At 39.5% G+C, this 16,842-nt stretch overlaps 1 protein-coding gene across 11 annotated transcripts in view; it reads left to right on the forward strand.

Annotated features, from left to right (window-relative positions):
* ZNF573 (zinc finger protein 573) overlaps window positions 1-13,439 on the forward strand; it is a 40,015-nt gene extending 26,576 nt beyond the window's left edge. For 10 of the 11 annotated variants that reach the window (XM_036120083.2, XM_036120077.2, XM_078063261.1 and 7 more), the window contains one exon: window positions 9,770-13,439. In XM_036120083.2, the coding sequence (XP_035975976.2) occupies window positions 9,770-11,475 (1,706 nt within the window). In that variant the 3' untranslated portion in view covers window positions 11,476-13,439. The remainder of the gene's footprint in view (window positions 1-9,769) is intronic. The other variant, XM_078063262.1, reaches the window with a different exon arrangement.
* The last annotated feature ends 3,403 nt before the right edge of the window (window positions 13,440-16,842 follow it).

Raw genomic sequence — 16,842 nt, forward strand, 5'->3', positions numbered from 1 at the left:
TAAAATTCAACACTATTGAAAGAGCCTCACAATGAAAATGACATTTACATAGATCACCAACTGATAAGATTTTGCCATATCTTCTTTATTTCTCTCTATACCACATTTATTGAGGTATTTGAAGGCATGTCTTAGGTATCATGACTTGACCCATGAATCATTCACCAAACATCTCCTAAGAATAAGGGTGTGTTTTCTTATTTTTTTAAAAGTTTATGTATGTATATATGTATGTGTGTATGTAATCTCTACACCCAATGGGCCTCAAACTCACAACCCAGAATCAAGAGTTGCATGCTCTTTTGACTGAGCCAGCCAGGCTCCCCAAGGGTGTGTTTTTGGGGCACCTGGGTGGTGCAGTCCATTGAGTGTCAGACTCTTGATTTCAGCTCAGGTCATGGTCTCGGGGTCCTGAGATCAAGCTCCGAGTCGGGCTCTGCGCTCAGTGCAGAGTCTGATTATCCCTCTCCCTCTCCCTGCTTGCTCTTGCTCTCTCTCAAATAAATAAAATCTTTTTTTTAAAAAGTGTGTTTTTAAAGGTTTATATAATATTTTTCACAGAGAAGAGGTTCTGTTTTACATAATTGCTAAGATTTTTCTCAGGAATTATTCTTTCTACATTTATTGACATAATCATATGATTTTTTTTCTCCATTGTTCTCTTTCTGTGTCAAATTCTATTTATTGACTGACTGAATTCTGAAGTCTAGTTCTGGTCATGGTGTGTTAATATATTATCCCTTTTCAATATTGTTAGATTGGAATTTTTAATATTTTATTTAGGTTTCATGAATGAGATTAGCCTGTAACCTTCCTTTTTTATTATCCTTTTTAAGGTTGGATATAACAGTTACATTGGCTTTATGAATATGTTGAGGAGAATGTATGCTTTCTCCCCCCTTTCGGAATGTTTGAGGAAATATGCCAGAAAAACCATCTGGGCCTTCAGTTACCATTGTAGTTTTGGTTTTTTTGGGTTTTTTTTGAGACAGAGGCGGGGAAAGGAGGGGCAGAGGGAGAGGGAGAAAGAGAATCTCAAGCAGGCTCCACACCTAGCATGTGAGCCCCACACAGAGCTCAGTCTCACAACCCTGAGATCATGACCTGAGCTGAAATAAGAGTCACTTTTTTTTTTTTTAAGATTTTATTTATTTATTTGACAGAGAGAGACACAGCGAGAGAGGGAACACAAGCAGGGGGAGTGGGAGAGGGAGAAGCAGGCTTCCTGCGGAGCAGGGAGCCCGATGCGGGGCTTGATCCCAGGACCCTGGGATCATGACCTGAGCCGAAGGCAGACGCTTAATGACTGAGCCACCCAGGCGCCCAGTCACTTTTTTTTTTAAGATTTTATTGATTTATTTCAGGGAGAGAAAGAGAGAGAACACGAGCAGGGGGAGGGGTGGAGGGACAACCGGACTCCGCACTGAGTGGGGAGCCCAAGTGGGGCTCAGTCCCAGACCCCAAGATCGTGACCTGAGCTGAAGTCAGACACTTAACTGACTGAGCCACCCAGGCACCCCTGTAGTGTTTTTTTTAAACTTACTTGGTTTGGGGCGCCTGGCTGGCTCAGTCAGTAGAGCATGTGACTCTTGATCTCAGGGTCATGGATTTGAGCCCCACGTTGGGGATAGAGATTACTTAAAAAACAAAATTTTTAAAATATTAAAACTTATTCAGATTATGTAATGCTAGAATTTTGAAGTTTTCTGTCTGTTGATTTTGTAGAGGCTGTTTTGTAGAGATGTATGTGTTTCATCCAGGTTATTAACAAACAGCGTTTTCTCATGATGTCATTTTACTCCGTTTGTGAGGTGTAGATGGCCCAAAAGTGAGGTCCTTGTTAGCTGGAATTCCTGCATTGAATATTGTTGCTGTCTCCTTTTACTTTTATTAGTTTTGAGAGAATCACATTAGTAACATTGCTTTAAAATACAATATTTGGCATTGTGGATCTTCTGTGTTATTTGTGGGCACTATCTTTTAAAAGTACTTTTATCTTTCTAATCTGTTTTCATTTTGTTGCTCTTTTTCTAGCTTCTTGCAATAAATGTTTAGATCATCAATTTTCAGGTTTTCTTTTCTCATATGTATTTAAATCTGTTACATAAATTTTTTCTACTTTAACTACATTAGATATAAATGGATGCAGATGTTATAATTTGGTTCAAAATAATTTCTCTATGGAAATTTAGAAAATACTGCCTTAGATTCACTATTTTCTTTCTTTCTCCCAGCTTTTTGTCTTTAAAAATTACCAAGCCAAGGGCGCCTGGGTGGCTCAGTTGGTTAAGCGACTGCCTTCGGCTCAGGTCATGGTCCTGGAGTCCCGGGATCGAGTCCCGCATCAGGCTCCCTGCTCGGCGGGGAGTCTGCTTCTCCCTCTGACCCTCCTCCCTCTCATGCTCTCTGTCTCTCGTTCTCTCTCTCTCAAATAAATAAATAAAAAAATCTTAAAAAAAAAAAAAAAAAAATTACCAAGCCAAATGATAATATTAAAAATATATATGTAGTTAATTACCCTTCACATAGATTTAACTTTGGTTATTAACATTTTGCCTTTTTCTCTCTATATATGCACCTTCCTTCTTGGCTCACTTGATGGTAAGTAGCAGTTAATCATTAAATTTCACCTCTCAAACACTTCTGTGTGCCTCTTCTAAGAATAAAGGCTTTCGGGGCTCCTGGGTGGCTCAGTTGGTTAAACCACTGCCTTCAGCTCAGGTCATGATTCCAGAGTCCTCGGATCGAGCCCTGCATCGGGCTCCCTGCTCATGCAGGAAGCCTGCTTCTCCCTCTGCCTGCCGCTCCTCCTGCTTGTGCTCTTTCTCTCTTTCTCTCTCTCTGTGTCAAATAAATAAATAAAATCTTTAAAAAAAAAAAAAAAGAATAAAGGCTTTCTTCTATATAGTCACACTTTTTCTTTTTTTAAGATTTTATTTATTTGACAGAGAGCACAAGCAGAGGGAGAGGGAGAAGCAGACTCCCCACTGAGCAGGGAGCCTGATGCGGGACTCGATCCCAAGACCCTGAGATCATGACCTGAGCCGAAGGCAGCCGCTTAACCGACTGAGCCACCCAGGCGTCCCTATAGTCACACTATTATTATCATAGCAATTCAGCCTTACCATCTAATATAGAGTCCATATTTAAATTTTTGAACTTTTTCCAAAAAACGCCATTTGTAAGATTTATTTCCAGGATTCATTCCAGATTCATACACTGCACTGCATTTGGGTGTTAGGATTTTTATCTTACTGTTATCCTGCCTTTTTTTTCACTTTGAGTTTGGTTATTTTGTAGCGTCCAGTTTCGTTTTCTTATGGAATGTCTGCGTTCTAGGTTTGAAGTTTTCTTCTTATAATTAGAATAAGGTTAAACATTTTTGCCCAGAATACTACAGAGGTGGTGAGTGATTATTTTTTTTAGTAAACTTTATTTTAGATTGATTCTAGATTTATGGAAAATTACTAAGATAATAGAGAGACTTCCTGTCTATACCTCTCCTGATTTCTACCATTGTTAACATCTTATATCATTAAGATGCATTTGTCAAAACTAAGAAAATAACATTGGTATTAACTAAACTCTTGGCTTCATTTGTATATTTCACAGGTTTTTCCATTAATGTCATTTTTCTCTTCCAGGATCCTTCCAGTCAGGGTAGCACATTGCATTAATTTGTCATGTCTCCCAGTGTCTCCTGGTTTGTGACAGTTTTTCATTTTTCCTTGTCTTTCTGGAATTTCCCTGCCAGGTATCCTTCAGAATACCCTCTAATCTGGGTCTGTTGTTTTTCTCATGATTAGACTGGAGATAGGGGTTTTTTAGAAAGACTGCAACAGAAGTGAAATGTCCTTTTCATCACATCATATGGGGGGTACATGATATCCATGTGACGTCACTGGTGATGTTAACTTTTCTCCACTCCGAAGTTACTATTTTTCCTTTTCCATACTCCACTCTTTATTTTTACTTTTTTAAGATTTTATTTATTTATTTGACAGAGAGAGACAAAGCGAGAGAAGGAACACAAGCAGGGGGCGTGGGAGAGGGAGAAGCAGGCTTCCCACTGAGCAGGGAGCCCAATGCGGGGCTTGATCCCAGGACCTTGGGATCATGACCTGAGCCGAAGGCAGATGCTTAATGACTGGGCCACCCAGGCACCCCTCATACTCCATTCTTTAGAAGCAGCTCACTAAGTGTAGCTCATCCTGTGGGTAGGGGTGTAGGATTGGGGATTAAGCTTCTGTCGGGTAGAAAATCTATATATTTTATCTGGAATTCTGTATAAAAGATTTGTCTCCTCCCCCTTTATTTCAGTGTGGACTCATTCATATTTATTTTATACTTGGAGTTCTAATTACATGTTATGTTCTTTATTTTGCTTTGGACACTGATAGCTCTTTTGGATTGGTTCCTGTGTCCATTAATATCCCTATCCTTTTGGTTTTTGAGGATTTCTTTCCTGATACGATTTTCAGATTCATTTTGTTTTTTCCCCTTCCCTGGTCCTAGAATCAGCCATTTCTCCTAAGAGCCCTGGTTCCTTTTATTGGAAAATAGTGTTTAGAAACCACGATCGGGGTGCTAGGTATACTCATTGCTGTTGGTATGCTGCTGCCTCTGGGCCCCTACTCCACCTAACCAGGCAGTAAATGTGTGTATACATGTATATGGACATGTAACTGTAATTGTTTTAGTATCTATCTGTCTGTATCTACATGAAGCTAAACATGAGCTCATACTGACGTCTCCAACTCCCATCCCATATTTCAGGGTGCATTCTAGCCTTCTTGTCCTGTTTATCTGTTACTTTTTTTCTCAGACAGTGAGAAAACTGGCTCCCACCATCCATCATCCATCCCCACGAGAAACAAATTTACTAACTTGGTAGTGTTTATGTGCAGTTCCTTTTGTCTTTAACTTTCAGTCAAAACATTGTTTTTTAAAGTTTGTAATTATTATATCATAGGGTACAGTTTGTGTAGTGTATTGATCAACTACAAGCACTTTTTAATTTCCCAATATATGTTGATAATCTAGTTGGTTTTGTCATATTGATTTCTAGCATAACTTGTGATCGGGCAACATAATATGTATGATTTTGATCCTTTGAAATTTGTTGAGACTTGCTTTGTAGCCCAGTTTCTGGTCTATTTTTTTTTAAGATTTTGTTTATTTATTTGAGAGAGAGAGAATGAGAGAGAGAGAGCACATGAGAGGGGGGAGGGTCAGAGGGAGAAGCAGACTCTCTGCCGAGCAGGGAGCCCAATGCGGGACTCGATCCAGGGACTCCAGGATCATGACCTGAGCCGAAGGCAGTCGCTTAACCAACTGAGCCACCCAGGCGCCCTGTGGTCTATTTCTATAAGTAATTTGTCTGTGACTGAAAAGGAACTGAATTCTGCAATATTTGGCTTATAGCCACAAAGTTCTAGATCCTTTATTAAATGTTTATTATTAAACATTTAATATTTATTTTTTTATTAAATGTTCCACTCAGACTTTGGATTGTGTCGATATTTGGTTTATTTCATTCTGTGTTAATAGATGAACACAAAATTAATAACCCTTATTAAACAATCTTCCATGTGCTTTGTAGAAAATTAGAAAATAGAGACAGGTAAGATTTTTTTTAAATATTAAAATATCTTGGGGCGCCTGGATGGCTCAGTTGTTAAGTGTCTGCCTTCGGTTCAGGTCATGATCCCAGGGTCCTGGGATTGAGCCCCGCATCGGGCTCCCTGCTCAGTGGGAAGCCTGCTTCTCCCTCTCCTACTCCCCCTGCTTGTGTTCCCTCTCTTGCTGTCTCTCTCTCTCTCTGTCAAATAAATAAATAAAATCTTTAAAATAAATAAATAAATATTAAAATATCTTATTCCTACCACTATAACACCTTAGTGGATATAGTACACACACGCCTCTACATGTTTTTCTTTTTACCAAAGGGACACCATAGTCTTACTGTTTTATAACCTGATTTCTTTATCAGTGATTTTTCTACTTACTGTTTCTATGACATTTTTATTTTATTGCATCTTCAAAACCCAAATTCTATTCCTATTACTCCATTTGGCCCAATTTGATTTGTTCAAATCAGTATCCCAGTGCAAGACTGTGCATTCCATCTGGTTATTATACACTGAAATCCCTCTTAATTTAACACATTCCCTTTATTTATGATACTAACACTTTGAAGAGACAAGGCCACTTAAATTGCAAAATTTGCCATCTTTTGAACTTATCTCAATACTGTCCATGATACAATTTGTTTATTCTCTACTCTCTGTATTTTTGTAGATTGGAAATTATTTTCTGTCCTGAGAGATTCACATTAAATATTTTTGGCTGAAGTACATCACATAGGTGATTATGTGTATTCTATCAAGAGACACATGTATTGAATTGCACTGTTAGTTTTGGAATGTTAAAACTCGATTAAGCTAACAGTTTGATTCCTCCATTATCTATCTTTCATTTACTTAATATGTTTATTCAACATAATCATTTTTTCTGCTTTTTTTTCCCACAATATTGGCCAAACACAAGTTAATACTCAGAAGCATGTGTTTTTTAACAAAAACATAAATCTTTTAAATTTTTCTTATGTGTTTGGCCCAAGATTTGTGAGAATTATCTTGTATCTTCCCTGACCCGTTCTTGGAATTAAACATTTCTTTAAGGGTTCCCTGATCATAATAGTAGGTATTTAGAGATGACAATGTAAATGATCAGGGTGCTTATTGCTACTAGCCTTTTTAACATTTTTTCTATTTCCTGAAAATTAACCTGTTTCAGATTTTTGTCCTTTGTAGGATTGATTTTGATCAATATTTTCTTATGTTTGTCTTTCACTTTTATAATATCTTAATTTTTTGTTTGTTCTCCCCTCTTTTCTTGATTAGTTTAGCTAGTGTACATTCATACGTTGATTTTTTTTTCCCAAGAGATACCTTTTTGTTTTTCTGTTTTGTTTTTTGGGCTTTTTTGTTTTCTTAGAGAGTGGGGGTGGGGGGAAAAGGGAGTGGGAGAGAGAATTTTAAGCAGGCTTCACGCCCAGCTCCGAGCCCAACACAGGGCTTGATCTTACAACCCTGAGATCATGACCTGAGCCGAAATGAAGAGTTGGACGCTAACCAGCTGAGCCACCCAGGCCACCCTCAAGAGATATCTTTTTTAATTTATGTGTTGATTTTCTTTTTCTAAACTCATTACATTCTGGGTTTTTTTTTTTTTTTTTTAAGATTTTATTTATTTATTTGACAGAGAGAGACAGCGAGAGAGGGAACACAAGCAGGGGGAGTGGAGGAGGGAGAAGCAGGCCTCCCGCCAAGCAGGGAGCCCAATGCGGGGCTCGATCCCAGGACCCCGGGATCATGACCTGAGCTGAAGGCAGACACTTAACGACTGAGCCACCCAGGTGCCCCTACATTCTGGGTTTTTTATCTTTATACTTTCTGCTTTCCTTTGGCTTACTTTGATGTTTTTTCTAAACATTTTCATAAATTGTTTATTTAATTTGTGTTGAGGTGACAACTTTTCTCTGGGCATTATGGTTAAATATTGTACCTTCTGAAATGTAGTATTTTCATTTTTTGTCTGGTTATATTTCTCTAGTTTCACTGTTTATTTCCTCAGTATAATAAAGATACTGACTCTATTTTTGATTTTTGACTGCTGACAGCTTTCAAGCCCCATGTGTCTACCCGACTTTTGGGCAAGCAGATAAAAAGCCTGAGAGCTGCCTACTTTGGTGCCTGTGGAAAATTCAAACCATGCAAACCTCATGCCCAGGAAACCTTAGCCCTGCCCCACACCCTAACTACCAAAAAAAACCCCCAAGTCATTCTCTTCCAAATCTCTCAAGTCCTCTTCAGACCTATTTGGGAACCACTCTGCTCTTTCTAGGAAGCCTTGTTATAAAAGTAATAAATCTTTTCACATCTTCCTGATGTATATGTGTCATCATTAGTCTTGACGTCCAAGTCAAAGTTTGTGTGGCTATCCAATCTGCCTCTGCTGGTGCATTTAATTAGCAGAGAGCCTTTAATTTTTTAGATGAAGTGCTTTTTGTTTTCTGATGTTGCTGTTATTTTCAGTGTTATTTTTTGAGGTCAGAGAATGTATCATGTCACCTGTTACACACATCCCCCAATTGAGTCATATACTCTTTGCCCTTGACTCACACCTCCCCTCATTCTGCAGTGATACTCCTGAATCTTTTCCTGAATCTGGATTGCCATCTTCCAGCTTATATCTGATATTTCCTTTTAACAGTCCCAGGCACTCTGGTATCCCGGGACTTTACTCCACATTTTAATTTCTTGATTCTCTCCAGCATCTCCAAATGAAAGGAATTTCTTATTTCATTCAAGTACATATCTGTGATTGTCTGAAAAGACATCACAATACTGGGAAGTACAAGGATGGCTGGCCTTGAAAATAAAGAAAAAGAAGAAAGGATATGAAAAAGGATATGAACCAACACAGATTTAGCATATTTAGAATGGAGAAGGAATAATAAAACTCAACTGAAGATAAGTAAGAACAATTATTTAGCACCTTGATATATCAGAACCTTATAATTCAGTGATGAAAAAAAAGGACTGGGCGCCTGGGTGGCTCAGTCAGTTAAGCATCTGCCTTTGGCTTAGGTCATGATCCCAGGGTCCTGGGATTGAGTCCTGCGTCAGGCTCCCCGCTCAGCGGGGAGTCTGCTTCTCCCTCTGCCTCTGCCTGCCACTCTGCCTACTTGTGCTCTCTCTCTCTCTCTGTCAAATAAATAAATAAAATCTTAAAAAAAAAAAAAAAAGAAGGATTGTAGAGTCTGCTCTTGGGGAAGTTTAGGGAAATGTAAGTAGAATATCAAATAAGGAAACTAATGATACCATAATTGGAAACAAAGGGATGGTGGAAGTAATGAAGTGCTAGAACATAAAAAGAGAGACATGGATATACTTAGAGTTAGCAGGTGCAGCCTTTCCAAGGGATAGGACATTTATCCTGAGACTAAAGGATGAGAAGGATCAGCTTAACAAAGTGCCCAGGTCCAAGGAGTCTTGTCATACGAAACAGTCTTTGGAAAGCATCAAGTGAAAGAGAAGATTGTACCATATCCTAAGTGCTGAAAAGAGAGAATGTGAAAGGGGGCACCTCAGTGGCTCAGATGGTTAAGGGTCTGCCTTCGGCTCAGGTCATGATCCGGGGTTCTGGGATGGAATCCCACATCGAGCTCCCTGCTCAGCGGGGAGCCTACTTCTCCCTCTCCCTCTACTGTTCCCCCTGCTTGTGCTCTCGCTCTCTCTGTCAAATAAAATCTTTTAAAAAAAAAGAATGTGAAAGGAGATGGGGCAAAGGAGTCAGTGTTTGGACATTCCAAGAGTAAAGAGAAACACTAGAGAAACTTAGGATTAATTCTTAACCTTTGATCTGCATTTAAATCAGTGGTAGAAAGATTGAAAACAAAGATGCCAAGGTTTTTTCCCTCTTAATTCTAACTTAGTTGGTCTCTGACAGAACCAGGATATCAGATTTATAACAAGCTTGCCAAAGATTCTGGCCCACACCTAAATTTCAGTAACTTCACTATCTCACATAATTTCACATACATCTCTGAACTCTTGGCCTTTCAAAAATTTCATAACCATATTTTACAATTCAATAAGCCCTTTATTTATTATGATTGTTGGTTCGTATTTCTTTCGTAGAAGTTCCATGTTCTCTAGTATAAGAAATACAAATATTTTTTTGTTTTCTTCTTTTGTTTCAGATTTGGATTTACATTGTGAGGTAATCAGCTATGTAGAAATGCCCACTTATGAGAAAGATATGTCTTCTATACAACATCAGAGCACATACAACAGCGAGAAACTCTATGAATGTAAGAAATGTAAGAAGAAATTTAGTAGTGGCTATCAATTTATTCTACATCACAGGTTTCATATTGGTGGAAGATCCTATGAATGCAAGGACTGTGGGAAGAACTTTCGTAGTGGCTATCAACTTACCCTACATCAGAGATTTCATACTGGTGAGAAACCCTATGAATGTACAGAATGCGGGAAGAACTTTAAAAGTGGTTATCAACTTACTGTACATCAGAGATTTCATACTGGTGAGAAAACCTATGAATGTAGGGAATGTGGGAAGGCCTTTATTTATGCCTCACACATTGTTCAGCATGAGAGAATCCACACTGGAGGGAGGCCTTATGAATGTCAGGAATGTGGGAAGGCCTTTAGTCAAGGTGGACACCTTAGAATTCATCAAAGAATTCATACCGGTGAGAAACCCTATAAATGTCAAGAATGTGGGAAGGCTTTTAGTAGGCGCTCAAACCTTGTTGAACATGGGCAAATCCATACCGATGAGAAACCTTACGTATGTGAGAAATGTGGGAAGGCCTTTAAAAGAGGTCATCAACTTACTGTACATCAGAGTGTTCATACTGGTAAAAAACCATATGAATGTAAAGAGTGTGGGAAGGGCTATAGCACTGCCTCATACCTTATTCTACATCAGAGAATTCACAAAGGCGGGAAACCATATGAATGTAAGGAATGTAAGAAAACCTTTACCTTGTGTAGAAATCTTACTCGACATCAGCGTATTCACACTGGTGAGAAACTTTTTGAATGTAGGCAGTGTGGGAGGGCCTATACTACTGGCTCAAAACTTTTTCAACATCAGAAAACTCACACTGGTGAGAAGCCCTATGAATGTAAGGAATGTGGAAAGGCTTTTAGCTTATATGGATACCTTCATCAGCATCAGAAAATTCATAGTGGTGTGAAACACTTTGAATGTAAGGAGTGTAAAAAAACCTTTACTTTATATAGAAATCTTATTCGACATCAGAGTATTCATACTGGTAAGAAACTTTTTGAATGTAAAGAATGTGGGAGGGCCTATAGTACTGCCTCAAACCTTGTTCAACATCAGAAAACTCATACTGGTGAGAAACCCTATGAATGTCAAGAGTGTGGAAAGACCTTTAGCTTGCATGGATATCTTAGTCAACATCAGAAAATCCATACTGGTGTGAAACCCTATGAGTGTAAGATATGTAGGAAAACCTTTACTTTCTGTAGAAACCTTACCCTACACCAGAGTATTCATACTGACGAGAAACCTTTTAAATGTAAGGAATGTGGGAAGACCTTTAGACGTAGTTCACACCTTACCACACATCAGAGTATTCATGCTGATAAGAAACCCTATGAATGTAAGAAATGTGGGAAGTCCTTTAAAATGTATGGATATCTTACACAACATCAGAAAATTCATACTGGGGGGAAACCCTATGACTGTAAGGAATGTGGGAAGGCCTTTAGTCGTGCTTCAAACCTTGTTCAACATGAGAGAATTCATACTGGTGAAAAACCCTATGTGTGTAAGAAGTGTGGGAAAGCCTTCAGATATGGTTCAGCCCTTAAAGTACATCAGGGAATGCATTCTAAGAACATAGGAATGTGACAATGCCTTTAGGCATGGCCCAGACTTTTTTAACATCAGGCAGTTCACACTGGTGAGAAATTATTGAATATTAGTCTTTATAGGTATGTCTTCACCAGGTGAGAGAATTCATAATGTAGTTCTTATCACTTTATGAAGATTTCAGTGTCACTCCCCTTTTAATGGAATGTTTGACTTTAAACAATAGCAAATTAAACCCTGAATAGCCAAAGCAATCTTGAAAAAGAAGAATAAAACTGCAAGTATCATGATCCCAGACTTCAAGATATACTAGAAAGCTGTAGTAATCAAAACAGTGTGGTACTGGCATAAAAATAGGCACACGGACCAATGTTACAGAATACAGAGCCCAGAAATAAACCCACAGCTATATGGTCAATTAATCTTCAACAGAGGAGCCAAAAACATGCAATGGGAAAAAGTCTCTTCAACAAATGATGTTGGGAAAACAGGACCACTTTCTTACACCAGACACTAAAAATAAACTCAAAATGGATTAAAGACTTAAATGTGAGACCCAAAACCATAAAAATCCCAGAAGAAAGCACAGGCAGTAATTTCTCCGACATCGGCCATAGCAACATTTTTCTAGATAGGTCTCCTGAGGGGAGGGAAACAAAAGCAAAAATAAACTACTGGGACTACATCAAAATAAAAAGCTTCTGCACAGCAAAGGAAACAACCTACAGAATTGGAGAATATATTTGCAAATGACAAATCCAATAAAGGGTTAGCATCCAAAAAATACAAAAAACTTACACAACTCAACACCAAAAAAACAATCAAATTTAAAAATGGGCAGAAGACATGAACAAACATTTCTCCAAAGAAGACATAAGATGGCCAACAGACACATAAAAAGATGCTCAACATCACTCATCATCGGGAAAATGCAAATCAAAACCACAATGAGATATCACCTCACACCTGTCAGAATGGCTAAAATTAACAACACAAGAAACAGTGTTGGCAAGGATGTGGAGAAAAAGGAACCCTCTTGCACTGTTGGTGGGAATGCAAACTGGTGCAGCCACTGGAAAAAAAAAAACAGTATGGAGGTTCCTGAAAAAATTAAAAATAGAATTATCACAGGATCCAGTAATTCCACTACTGGATATTTACCAAAAGGATACAACAACACTAATTTGAAAAGATGTATGCACCCTATATTTATTGTAGCATTATTTACAATAGCCGAATTATGGAAGCAGCCCAAGTGCCCATCAATAAATGAATGGATAAAGATGTGAAATATATATATATATATATATTCGCCATAAAAAAGAATGAAATCTTGCTGTTTGCAATGACGTGGATTGAGCTAGAGGGTATAATGCTAAGTGAAATAAGTCAGGCAGAGAAAGACAAATACCATATGATTTCACGCATACATGGAATTTAAGAAACAAAACAAATGAACAAAGAAAAAATAGACAAACCAGAAAAAAAAGACTCTTAACTATAGAAAACGAACTGATGGTTACCACTCTGGGGGCTGGGGGGATGAGGGAAATAGGTGAAGGGGATTAAGAGAACACTTATCATGATGAGCACTGAGTAATGTATAGAATTGTTGAATCACTATATTGTACACCTGAAGCTAATATAACACTGTATGTTGACTGTACTGGAATTAAACTTTTAAAAAAAATAATAACAAATTAAGACAAAAAAATGGGAACCTCAATTTTTTCATGCCTACAACGTGCATGGAATTTTCAATTAAGTTTGTTAGTTTAGGGGTGCCTGGGTGGCTCAGTCAATTAAGCATCTGCCTTCAGCTCAGGTCATGATCCCAGGGTCCTGGGATCGAGCCCCACGTCAGGCTCTCTGCTCAGCGGGAAGTCTTGAGACTTCCCGCTGAGCAGAGAGGACTTCTCCCTCTCCCTCTGCCACTGATCAGAGAGGACTTCTCCCTCTCCCTCTGTTGCTCCCCCTGCTTGTGCACTCTCACTCACTCTCTCTGTCAAATAAATAAAATAAAATCTTTTTTAAAATTTTGTTAATTTAATGAATGGCTAAAAGCCTTCCATAATAATCAATGGCTGTGTTACAAATTACCCCAAATCTTAATGGCTCATCACAACAGCTCTCACAGTTTCTTTGGGTCAGAAATTCAGGAGTGACTTGGCTGAGTATTTCTGGATTGGGTTTTTCATGAGATTTCAGTCATCTGAAGGATCGGGTCCGGGTGGCTCACTCACATTGGCTTCTGGCACAGAGAAGGAGTGTCAGGAGAAAGCCATCCTCATCCACAGTGGACCTGATTTACATGAGGAAATCCTGGTCTGCCTTCAGCTCAGGTCATGATCCCAGGGCCTTGGGCTCGAGCCCCGCATCGGGCTCCCTGCTCCTCAGGAAGCCTGCTTCTCCCTCTCTCACTCCCCCTGCTTGTGTTCCCTCTCTCTCTGTCAAATAAATAAATAAAATCTTTAAAAACAAAACAAAACAACCGACAAAAAAAACCCAATTTATACTCAGAGGACCAGTGGTTGTGTTTTAAGAAATATATCCACAAATTCTTTGAAACTGCACCCTTCAAAACTGAAGCCTCTCTCTTGCTGCATTCCAGGCCACCTGAAAATCTGAGTAAGTATGTCTGCTTCTCACAGTTTCTGTGGATCAGGAATTTGGGAGCAGATATGTGAAGGAGTTCTGGCGCCAGGTATCTCATGGATTGAAGATCTCAAAGAGATTGATGGGGGTTGGAGGATCTGCTTTCGAAGATGGCTTCATTTTGTGGCTGATAAGTTCATCCTGGCAAGTTATTTCCTCTCCAGGGGGACCTCTCCATGTGCTGCTTGAGTGTCCTTGTGACAGGATAATTGGCTTTTCTCAGAAGTGATCCTATAATCTAGCCTTGGCAATCACTTCTGCCTCATCCTCCTGATTAGCAGTAAGTAGGTCAAGTCCAGCCCACATTCACCAGTCGTCCTTTCATATTAATCTTGTCTGCTCCAAAATTATGTTAACTTTCTTTTATAAGTATTTAACTGGTATATAATTTTTATCATCTTTTTCATTGCCACTTCTCTTTCTCCTTAAGCTTTAGATGTGACCCTTTTAACATCTACACCCAGATTTTTATTTTTATTTATTTTTTTAAAGATTATATTTTTTAAGTAATCTCCACACCCAAAGTGGGGCTTGAACTCACAACCTCAAGATCAAGAGTAGCACGCTCCACCTACTGAGCCAGTGAGGTGCCCCTATTTTAATTTTTTTTAATTTTTTTTGATGCAGTGTTCCATGATTCACTGTTTGCGTATAACACCCAGTGCTCCATTCAATACGTGCCCTCTTTAATACCCATCACCAGGCTAACCCATTCCCCAACCCTTAATTTTTTTTAACAGGAGGAAAAAAACCCAAAGTTTTATTTTGTGCAGTGGAGGCTCAATAATGAAATTGAGACCTCCTTAATTTTTAAATTGATGTTTAATGGAATTAATCCATTTAATTTACCAATGATTATTGACAAATATGAATCATTTTTAGTTGCCTAATGTTCTTTCTGTTTTTCTCTTAATTTCTTGTTTTTCACATTTACCTATTCTTTCTTGATCCATTTTTTTTTCTTTTATCACTTCGGAAAATTTTTACTCTTGTTTGATTCTGCAGGCTGTTAATATAGAAATATAACAAGCATTTTAACTTAAGAAAGTCCAAATTTAATTAATACTTACAGTTTTCCATACACCTGACATTTGTTAGAATTCTTCAATTTCAGGGGCACCTGGGTGGCCCAGGTGGTTAAGCTGGACTCTTGATTTTGGCTCAGGTCATGATCTCGGTGTCCTGAGATGAGCCCCAAGTGGGGCTCCTCACTGGGTGTGGAGCCTACTTAAGATTCTCTCTCCCTTACCCCCTGCCCCTCTCATCCTGTACCCGCGTGTGTGTTCTCTCTCTCTAAAAAAAAAAAAAAAAGCTTCAATTTCAACCTGGCACCTCCACCTACTGCCAGGTGGTGGCTGTCGGTGTAAAAGGCACCCTATCAATGGTTGTAAGGCCCTTTAGGCTCCCCAGCCAGATGTCACCCCAACCCGGATCTGGGCAAGCCTGTGCAGGGGAGGGGAAAAGGCAAGGATGATGGCTTCAGGTAAGCAGTAGATGCTGCCATCAGCTTGGTGTTGGACCAGATCAGCTCGTGTCTGGACCACCTGGAAGAGAACCTCTACCTCCATGTCTGTCTCCAGGAGCTGCCTGAGTCCAACTGGCAGACATGCCTTGAGTTCCAGCCCAGCTCGGGGAGGCCCCTAGGCTCTGCTAGCCCCCAGCCAGGCCCCAACCCTTCCTCTCTGGGCTAGGCTTTGGCCCTGGGCACTCAGCACCTGACTTAGATACCTTTTCAGGGTCAGACCTACAGGTCCTCTGGTAGGTCTGCCTGCCTCAGCCACCCTTCTGGTACTCCCCTTGGCATGCCTGGGCCAGCCCCCACCACATGGCATCCCCTCCTGGGGCCAGGTATGAGCCTGCAACCCACCCACCTTGCCTGCCTGTCTAATTCCTGGGCACTCCCCACTCTGCGCAGGCCTTGAGTGTCTACATTAAGCAGGTCTCAAACACCAATGAATTAAAAAATAAAAAAATGTTTCCACTTCAATCCTCCCTTAAAAGTTGCTATTATGGGGATGCCTGGGTGGCTCAGTCGTTAAGCGTCTGCCTTCGGCTCAGGTCATGATCCCCGGGTCCTGGGATCGAGCCCCGCATCGGGCTCCCTGCTCGGCGGGAAGCCTGCTTCTCCCTCTCCCACTCCCCCTGCTTGTGTTCCCTCTCTTGCTGTGTCTCTCTCTGTCAAATAAAAAAAAAAAAAAAAAAAAAAAGTTGCTATTATGTAGTTCCTTGATACTTTTTCCTTTAATTTTTTTTCAGGTTTTTTTTTTTTTTAAGATTTTTATTTATTCATTTGAGAGAAAGAAAACATGAGTGGAGGGGAGAGGCAGAGGGAGAAGGAGAAACAGACTCCCCACTGAGCAGGGAGCCTGACTCGGGGCTCCATCCCAGGACCCTGAGATCATGACCTGAGCTGAAGGCAGATGCTTAACCGACTGAGCCACCCAGGTGCCCCCTTTTATTTTTAATTGAACAAATTAGACATTATATTAGCAGTTCACACAGTAAATGGTAAGATATATACAGGTAATACAGTAGGAATAGTTTGCACATTTTATAAATATTTTATTTTTTATTTTCTGTTTTCTATTTTCTGTTGAATTATTTTCTGCCTTCATCTTTATTTCCTTCTTTCTGCCTTTTTTTTTTTTCTTTAAAACTAATCTCTATACCCAACATGTGGCTCCAACTCACCACCCTCAGATTGAGTCACACACTCTACCTACCCAGCCAGTCAGGCACCTCTGCTTTATT

This window comes from Halichoerus grypus, chromosome 15 (assembly GCF_964656455.1).
Source record: "Halichoerus grypus chromosome 15, mHalGry1.hap1.1, whole genome shotgun sequence".
Taxonomy (NCBI): Eukaryota; Metazoa; Chordata; class Mammalia; order Carnivora; family Phocidae; genus Halichoerus; species Halichoerus grypus.